The sequence below is a fragment of the Taeniopygia guttata genome, chromosome 1, assembly GCF_048771995.1.
Source record: "Taeniopygia guttata chromosome 1, bTaeGut7.mat, whole genome shotgun sequence".
In the NCBI taxonomy this organism is placed as follows: Eukaryota; Metazoa; Chordata; class Aves; order Passeriformes; family Estrildidae; genus Taeniopygia; species Taeniopygia guttata.
In genome coordinates, this window is record NC_133024.1 from 59,729,955 (window position 1) to 59,739,775 (window position 9,821).

Sequence of the window (9,821 nt, forward strand, 5' to 3'; positions counted from 1 at the left end):
ATATCTAAACCTGCATGTGTGAATGCCTTCTATATTCTATTTTCTTCTTACTTGGATTCAGCTATAGTCTGCTCTTAAACTTACAGTCAAAGAAAAACTTCATGTTGTCCTTGGGAAATAACTTGAAATCCCACAGCACATGCAAGGAAGAGATTTTTGAATGTATCTATATCAGTTCAGCAACAAACAGAATTTGAAGTTTCAGAATAAAAGCAAAATTTGTTTTAAGAGGGTGTGATGGAGAAAGAATCCGTCCAAACTGTTCTCAGTTACGAGCATCAAAAGGAAATCGGGAAGTCTGGGTTCAGGAAAGGGCATGGGAGCCGAGCTAGCAGAAAGGTCACTTCCATGAGAAATAGCCCAGAAGAGCAACGCTGGGAGAAGTCAAAGCCAACCTTGTGAGAACAGCGTGGAGAAGTGAGCTGTGCAAGGAGGGTGTGCAGGAGCTCCCAAGCCCTGGAGGGTGGGGGGCAGGTGGCTGCTCCTGGGACAAGGTCCCTGCCGGAGCTCACATCAGCCTCGGTGCCCTGTCCCCGGCGGGGCACCCGGTGCCTCTGGACACCCCGGCAGCAGCGAGAGCTCAGACCCGGCTGCTGCGCTCGGCTCCGGGCAGAGGGAACGCCGCCGGCCGCGCTGAGAGGTGAGCGTGTGCTGGCTCTTAATGCTGGGCTCCCAAACCGCCCAGCCTGCCAGATGTGGTGTGGCTGCCCCGCAGCTGGCTGCCTTGCTCATCCACCCAGCTGCCCAGCATTTCCTGGGATTATTCAGAGATGGGGGAAAAAATTATATGGGAGGCACTGAGATCTCGAAGCATCACCCTAAAGCTTGGCTCGATGTCTCCCTGGCAGTGCAAAAAAGCTGACAGAGCCACTGTCAATTTAATTGTCCCCCAGATAATATCCTTCAAAGTCGTATATATTATACATTTCTGTTTATCCTGAAAATGTGCAATCTAAACACTTTCTCTGTAAGTGACTTTAAGAACTGTAGCTGCTTGTCCATGATAGGCATGTGGGTCCAGGCTTCTGATGCTGGATGTGTTCTGCATCTTCCCTGGATAATTAGAGGTCTGTTCCCTCTATGGCTGATTTGCCCTCTGCCCCTTCACCCCTCACCAGGCCCAAATTTTGGGGGCTTTTGGGGGAAAAATGGGACGGGCACCTCAGTGGAATGGGATGTGTTGGAAAGGCTGCAGGGGAAGGGTGTAAGGGAGGGAGCAATGCGTGGCTCTGGACATAGTGTAAGTGGGAAAAAAAAGTCCAAAGCAGAGTTTTTGGGAGATACCTTTTTAGCAGAAGAATGATGTTATGAAAACACAAGTCTGACATGAGATAAAGCAGCAGGTGACATGGAAGACAGCCCTGAAATTCAGACAGTAAACAGGTTGCAATAAAATCAAACGTAAATGCAAACAGGTCTATATTGCAATAGCCCTCTCCTAAATGAAGGAATTTTGGATTTTAAATGAAGCAGTAATTTTATGAGTGGTTGGACAAACTTGGGAAGGGGGTACAGGATGCATCTCTGGATGTTGGCTCTAACAAGTAACTTGGAGGAGCCTGGACATGCAGTGCTGTTTGATGAAATGACAGGGAAAAGGGAGAGCAACAGGAAAGGGCAACAATAGGACAGGAGGTGCACACTGTGATGACAGAGCTGGAGTCTATAAGGGGCTCATGTGTGGTGGTCACCCTCTGCTTAATGCTTGGGGTAGAAATATGAGGGCAAGATTCACGAAGGTAAAACTTTCCTCATAGACAGAAAGGCAGAATTGGGCTTTCCAAGGGACAGCAGGGAAGCTGGGAGACCTCAGCAGGAGGAGAGGAATACACCTGAGTGAAATTTGACATGTAATTTTATTTTTTTTCACCTAGAAAAAGGCACATTTGTGCTATTAGAAACTCTGTGCAGAAACCCTGAAAGTTCCAGCAATTTGGTTTTAAAAAATAGTTCAACCTCAGATCAAATAACTTCATCATGAAAATCACATAAATTTAATATTTTTTTTAAATTTAGCTGCAGAAAACAAGCTTTTCTTTAGCATAAAACAATAATTTTTGATTGTCCGGTTGATTGTTGGTTTATTTTTTTTCCCACATAAAAGACTGAAATCCTTAATTTACCCCAGTTCACTCATGGTTAAAAGGTAATTTAAGCTGCAATATTTTGGGTAGAGGAAAGGAGGGGAGAGTAATAAACAGTTAAGTCTGAGGTTTCTATGTCTGAAATGAGAAGCATTAGAGGTTTGGCCCTACAATATGGATTTTAGAGATGAGTTTTCTGATGATGTGAAAAAGAGGCAGATGGACTGTAGGAAAAAGATAAGCAATCACCATTGCAGGGCTAGAAAGCAAGAAAAATAACAGAGCTATCAAAGGATATAAAGAGTAAGAGTGACAGGAGAAATGAGAATGAATGGTGGAGAATTATCTATGGGTTGTGACAGTTTTTGGACCATGGTGATGGGAGCTTGTAAAAAAACCAAGCGAAGAGCAACAAATCTCTGATGTCCCAAAGCTTTGGTTTGTGCATATTGTGGATTTTAAGATCAAAAAGCAAAACTGTCACTGCATTTTTGTGGCATCCTGTTAGCACAGGCTACTCAGCATTAGCAAGAAAAAACTTCTCTCAAGGCCATATTTTTTTCTATGAACCTTTAAAAATGATTTATTTTGAAAAGGTTTTTTGAGTCTCATAAAAATTTTTAATGTGTTTGTGCATCAGTCATTTGAGAGCAGGCTATTCTGAGGCAGAAAATAGTCTTGCATTTTGCTCCCTTACAGGTCTGTAAAAATGAGGTAGAGAGATAAAGGGGAAGTGCATGTTTTTATAAGAAAGACTTTAGTGCTGCCATTGTGCTGCTTTATCTGCCAATGTCATTTTTCTCAGCTTTTATCAACTAGGTATCTGATGGATTCCTTACCTTTCAGCATCAAAGGGGCAACATGGTTAACTGTGAGAACTGATTTATTCACTTGTTCTGTCACTTGTGTAGTTTAATTCTGATTTGGAATTTTGGCAGTAAATCTGCACATTTGTGTTCCCTGTTCTTTCAGTCCTAATCAAGCTTCTTCAGGCCCACTGTGTCACCTGCTCCTTGACAGTGGTCAGTGGCCTCTTATAGAAGCCCTGGAAGAAGCCTTTTCCCACAGTCCTCCTCAATTTGCTAAAGAAGGGCAATGTCTGCCTTTGATCAGAGGAACCAGAGCATGCAGCACACAGAGCCTGAGACAGACTGCATCACCCCTCGGGTGAAGCCAAGGGGTGAGATGTTCGTGTTTATTGATGGAAAATGGGCGAATGACGTCTATTGCCAGCCACCCTTTTCTTCCCACCAGAAACTCTTTAGCAAGAATGCACAGAATGAGTGGAGCATCTGGGAGGAGAACAGAGCACTCTGGCAGGAAAACCAAGTCCTCTGGATCAAAAACAGGATGCTCTGGGAAGAAAACAAGGCCCTACAGTATCTCCAGTCACAGAACAAATCTTCCCAGGTAATTTACACTGATGCTATTCAGCAAAGCCTCAAGAGCAAAAATAAGCCATTTCCACTCTTCCAAGAGAGGAGCACGGGTGTTCAGCTCAGCTTGGGCAACAAAGCTCTCCAGGCAGTTCAGGGAAAGAATAAAATCTTTGAGGATTTCCAGCAGGAGAATAAAGCACTCCCTGTTACCTGGAAAGGCCCAAAAGCCATCACTGTCCATGAAGAGAGCAAAGATGCCCACTCAGACCTTCAGAAGAACACTGACGCCACTGCAGCTGTGGAAAAGGGTAACCCTGGCCCAGTGCCCCAGCAGAAACATGAAGGTAAAAGGAAGAGCACTACTCCAACTCAGAATAAGATCGAGTCTGCCCCACGTATGCCAGGAGAGCATGAAATCCTCCAGGTTCTCCAGGATTTGTGTGAGCTTCTCCACACCTTCCTGAAAATGAACCCTCCTCCTAAGGAGAAACAGTGCTGTCACAATCTCTATGATGTGAAGAGATCCTTCCAAGAAGATTACAATAAACTGAAGCTGCAGCTGAATGCTGTGAAAAACACTGTGTCAGACATTACAGCTCAAATGGATATGCTGGAAAAGGAGATCCTTGCCATCACTTCCCCAGTGTATGAAGAAGCAGGGCAGAAGCTGACAACTGAGCATCAGCTTGGAGACATGTGAAGATTGGGGTCAAAACCTGCTAGTTCATTTCCCAGAAAGTTTTTTGTTTTTGTTTTTTTTTTTTTTTTGGTTTTTTTTTGTTTTCAGGAAACCTAATAAAATCCCAATAGACCCTGAAGATATATGGGGAACATTGTGTCTTTCTGAAACTTTCTTGCACTACTTCGATATATTTTACCTTCTGGTTATATGGTGTAGGTGACTGTCATGAATTTGCCTGGTGTCAGGAATCATGTTTTTCAGCATTTTTTTTTCAAAGTTTCTGATAATAAGGCCTAGATTTTCAGAAGGTTATTGCCTGAGGATCTCAACTCTGATTACAGTGCGCCAGCTTGTAGTCCAAGGACATACTCATAGTCTCTGCTAAAAAAGCATTGATTAATAAAGGAGGATGTCTCCTCCCAGACATCATGGTGGGGACCACAGGAGAGAATGGAGCAGGCAGCAGGACTTCTGCACAGAGCAGTGAGGTCCCTCTTGATTTCTTGAATAGTCAGATAAAGCAGGCTTTTACCTGCCCCAGAGCAAGAGCATAGGTTGCCAAAAGCAGCATTTTGATGGCTGTTCCATGGCTTAAGCCAGTATTTAGAAGGACATCTACTTACACTACAATGGACAAGCCAGTCTCCAGTGATCTGCTGACACAGAAGAGGAGAACCTTTTGATCAGCTCAGGTTTGAAGTTCTGGTCTAATCTCAATTGTGTGGCCAGAGTGGCTGGAAATGCATTTCCTCTGTCTCGGACAGTCCGGATGCAGTGCACTTTGTCACAATCTTTCAGGCAGAATATGGGAACCTTTAAGTAATCTGACAAGACAGAGGCAGGGAGACTTCTGCAGAGCAATTGTGGAGCATTACTGTAAAGCAAAGGAAAGGTTACAGTGAGGTTTATCTGTTGCAACAGGACCCCAAAAGCAGGCTGCCACTCTAGTTTAAAAGTCTCTAAATGATTTGCCACAGAATTACCTAAAGCATGAACTATCTTTCACCTTGTATTTCACTCAGACAACACCATGCCAAGTGCAAGTGATGACTTTATTTCAGAGGCTTAAAACAACAGGTATTTTCTTCCGCTGTTCAGGCTTTGGGATGCTGAGGCAAATCTTGTGCATGAAGCTAAATGGCTGTCTCTTGCTGGTGTGGGTAGGGCTGCATCTGTAAAAATCAGGTGAGAAGAAGAGGCACAATGCTCATTAAGAGGTGGATGTACAGACAGCAAGTTGCTCCTGCTTAATGACTGGGTCACAGTTATTAACAGATTAATACTTCAGCAGTGTGCTGGGAAACAGGTTCATGTTCTGTGCCTTCAGACACGCTGCTTTTCTCTGTGCCATCTCCCTCACCGGGTTTGAACATGATGTTTGGTAAGAGGGAGAAACAGGACTAGGAAGACCCTAATGCAGAGGCTCAGAGGAGGGTAGCAGAAGAAAAAACTCTGACCGTGTGTTCATACTTAACAAACTTGTTTGTGTTCCATTACAAGAAATAAACTGCTTTTTTGCCAGTAGTCAGAATCTGAATGCTGACTCCTGCTATGTCCCTACAGATGGGCAAGAAAGACACTTGGGAGTGCACCTTTACACCAGGTGTTTGGGAGGAGTCATCTCATCTGATGTCAGGTGTCCATCCAGGACAGGACATCCAGATCTCAGCTAGTTTCCCTGGGCTTTTTATCTTGTAGGAAGGAATGGGCATGTTCAGGCTGTGATTAATCTCAATCCTATTAATCTCGCTCGTATTAGCCTAAAAATAGGCTGTGTCACCAGCTGGAGTCCCTTGTTTCTCTCTATTGCCTCTATAATTACTTTGAGGACAATTAACTCCAACTTAGGCATTTGGTTTGGAGCTCTCTGAGTGAGAAACTTGGCAGTTCCAGGCAGAGGAGATGCTTCATCAAGTAGTGAAGTGGCACAGGCTTGGGAGTGTGTCCCAGTCCCTGGTTTTGCTTTCTGTGAGATGCCTTCATTAAGCAGCTGATTCAGATCTCTCTATTGTGTGGAGAAATTATTACTTTGTGAATAAAATTGAGTTTGGGCAGAGCTTAAATATCATGCATGCATGTAGGATCCTGAGGGAAGCACACTACTTCTCCTGAATGCTAATGATGTTTCTGGAAGGAATTAGGTTTTGTGAGTCCTTTGCACTTTGATCACTTCTTTGGATCTTTCATCTTCCTAGTTATGAAAAAGTCTACACCTGGTAAATATTTTTTGGCATCTCTCACAAAGAACTTGAATTTATCATTCCTTCAAGTTTTCTCAAGTCTGTCAAGTGAAATGACAATGTCCATAAAAGACTGCCCAGCATGTAACCTTGCAGAGGACTCTGTGCTGTTCAAACTTTATATCCTGGTTTAGGGCAAATGTAGAAATAAACCTCCAAAGGGGTCCCTCTTGAAAGCAATTTCAAGCAGCCCTGCCCTCCACCATTTCAGAAGACATAAATCTCCCTTGAGAAAAGTGGAAAAACCTGTTTGTTTAACAAGCAAAGCACTCACGAACATGGAAAAAATGAACAGTATTAAACAATGGAACCTCTCACTGCTCTGAAGAGATGGCAAATTCAGGGAGTCCTTGTCACGGGGTGTAGTTCTGCTTGCTCAGTCTCTCATCAGCCCCTCCAGTGCTGGAAAGTGCTGTGCCCCAGGCCCCAGGTGGCCACAGGTGTGGGCTCCCAGTGTTTTTCTGGGTTTTTGGTCCAGAGCAGGTTTAAACAGTTCCAAGAAAAAGAAAAAAAGGCACAGTCCGGGAACTTCTCTGCCTCAGCTAGCTAAAAAAACCCCAGCAAAACAGCAAAGGAGAGCTCTCTCTGGCCGTCTGTCCGTGCTGCAGACAGCACAGTCGAGGAGCAGGATGTGGGGGAGCAAGTGCAGTCCCTGATACAAACGCTGCGCTTCTTCTCTCCCTTCTTTGCTCTCAGAACCAGTCTTAAAGGTACAGAACTAAATATCCAGCATAAACAGAACAAACAATTGGGGATACCAGCACCATAAAGTCACCCTAGGACTCTCATAATCCCAGGAGGTACCAAATCTCCAGACTCTGCTTATTTACAAACCAGAGCAAGTTGGTGACAATAGTGGAGGATCATTTCTGGGTGGTGTTGGAAAGGCAGATGATCAGGAGAATTGCTTGATCTGTTAATGCTAAGGGCACAGATGGTGAAATCAGACTGAGTGGCCTGCAGAGTGCCACAGGACTGCATGGGGAGATTCCTAAACACCGCACATTTTCTGCATTGTTCCATGCCCCCAGCCAGTGCCATTTACCAGTGGGGGCCATCCTATAGGTCTCCATCTCTAGTGTGTGTGCTGCTGAGAATGGTTAGACTGACAGCTTTTCCACACTACTTCATGTACAAATGGAAGAAAAGTGCAACAGCAAGCATTATAGGAAAAAGCTTATCAATTATAATAAAACTTAGGCAGGCTTAGGAAAAAATTAAATAAGTTTAATACATTTTTCTTGTCTGCTCACTGGTTTACAAGTCCCTGGAAATTGGTAGCTATTCTGGCTTGAAATGGATGGATGTCATTCTTATAGTGCATAATTTACTTTTTGCAGAGAGACAAACTTTCTGTCTCTCTCCTTATTGTTGCTGATTAGGTCCTTATTTTTTACTACTCATTTATCGGGACTATTTTTGGAAAGCTGGATTTTTGGCAAGGTCACCATCAGCTTCTTACTTCCCTGTGAATTGGATTATTGCCTCTAGCTGTGCAAATGCTGACTTTCCTGTTCTCATTTTTTTACTAGACAGTCTAATACATCTGGGTTTATACTGTCTTCATAGAACACCCACCCTGGCCTTCTGTGCTCATCTCAGCAGCCCCACCACATCCTCTCATCCCTAAACTGTAATTTCGGAATTTTTTCAAAGTGCTATGAGCTTCCTTGAGCCCTGGCTCACTCCTGTTAACTGCTGAAGACTGTTTTCTCAGAGCTTTGCTTGTGATTTCATGAAGTTGAAGGTGTACTACAAAAGCTGTTGTGCTGGCCAGAAGCCATCCTCTCCATAGTGGTGCAGACTATTCATTGGTGTTCTCAGCAGCCCAGTTTATTCTTCCCTGCCAGTTCCCACCCTATTCCAGTTTAGCTCAGAATTAGACATAAGTGTACATTTAAATGCAGGATAAAGTGGAAGTCTTTCAACATTTATGCTGAATCTGGACTAGTAATCTTCCTTTTTTTACATCCAATTTGAGCACAGATTATTCAAAATATTCCAGCAGTGAGGTGCAAAGAAGAGGGGGAGTAACTCCTCAGATAAGTTTCCTAAAGAAATTCTTACAGTGGCTGTTGGCTGGTTTTAAAGAAGAAAGCTTTAAAACCTTACCCATTTTCCAAAGTGGTATTCATCTCAGCTAAGTGGAGACACTGAAATGAAAGCAGCAATTGAGACCCATGGCCACCTGAGGTCACTTCTGTAGCTGGTGGAGGCAGGATTGCCAGAGGGTACAGGTCTTTCTCTGCTGACTGCAGAGAGCCTGGAGTGGCTAAGGTTAGTTGGGGAGAGTCAGGGCTTGAGACATGGTCACATCACTTGATGAATGACTGACAGAGAGCTTTGGATGGAGCTAAGGGGAAAAAAAATGTGAGTTTATGACAATAAGGGGAAGGCAACTTAGGAGGAGCTCTAGGAAATTGTGAGGTTATACAAGGAGAAAATTAAAAGGGTGAAATCCCAAATAAAACTTAATCTGGTTTATATTCCTATAAATTCATCAGTAAGAAAAGGAAGGCTAAGGAATTCCTTGACCCTTAAGTGGATGTGGGAGGAAACATAGTGACAAAGGATGAAGAAAAGACTTCAGGTACTTAATGCCTTCTTTGCCTCAGGCTTTAGCAGTAAGACCAGTTGTTCTCAGGGCACCCAGCCCTCTGAGGTGGAAGACAGGAGCAGGGAGCAGAATGAAGCCCCCAAGGTCCGAGGGTGGATGGTCGGTGACCTTCCTCATCACTCAGACACACACAGGTGTATGAGGCTGATTGGGCTCCACCCAAGGGTATTGAGGGAGCTGGTGGAAGGGCTCACAAGGCACTCCCCACCATTTATTTACCAGCAGTCCTGGCTAAATGTGAGTCAACTCTTTAACCGCCAGTCAACTGGAAGGAGGGTCTGGGGAGCTACAGGCCTGTCAAACTCACCTTGGTAGTGGAAAAGGTTATGGAGCAGATCCTCTTGAGTGTCATCATGTGACTCATGAAGAACAACCAGGGAATCAGGCCCAGCCAGGACGGGTTTGTGAAAAGCACGTCCTGCTTGACCAGCCTGATCTCCTGCTGTGACAAGGTGACTTGCTTTATTGCTGAGGGAAAGGCTGTTGTCTATGTTGACTTTAGTAAAGCCTTTGCACAATTTTGCACAACACTGTTCACAGCTTGGATGGGTTCTGGGGTTCTGGGCTATACACTGGTTGGATGGCCAGGCCCAGAGACTTGTGGTGAATGGGGTACATCCAGTTGGTGGCCAGTCACCGGTGATGTCGCCAGGGCTCAGTATTGGGGCTGGTCCTGTCTAGTATCCTCAATGATGATCTGGATAAGAGGACAGAGTGTACCCTCAGTCAGTTTGTGGATGACACTGAGTTGAGTGAGAGTGTTGATCTGCTGGAAGGCAGGAAAGCTCTGCAGAAGGATCTGAACAGGCCGCATCAATG

General features: G+C 44.4%; 1 protein-coding gene across 1 annotated transcript; it reads left to right on the top strand.

The window, feature by feature from the left end:
• Nucleotides 1–348: 348 nt before the first annotated feature.
• On the top strand, nt 349–4,225 carry CBY2 (chibby family member 2). The gene is made up of 2 exons (XM_030272328.4): nt 349–640; nt 3,057–4,225. Exon 2 carries the CDS (start codon nt 3,180–3,182, stop codon nt 4,161–4,163), a length of 984 nt encoding a protein of 327 aa, XP_030128188.4. The 5' UTR covers nt 349–640; nt 3,057–3,179; the 3' UTR covers nt 4,164–4,225.
• Nucleotides 4,226–9,821: the final 5,596 nt, after the last annotated feature.

Bases quoted from the DNA above. Each gene is read 5' to 3' on its own strand.
- CBY2 (XM_030272328.4), top strand. From the start codon at position 3,180: ATGTCTGCCTTTGATCAGAGGAACCAGAGCATGCAGCACACAGAGCCT.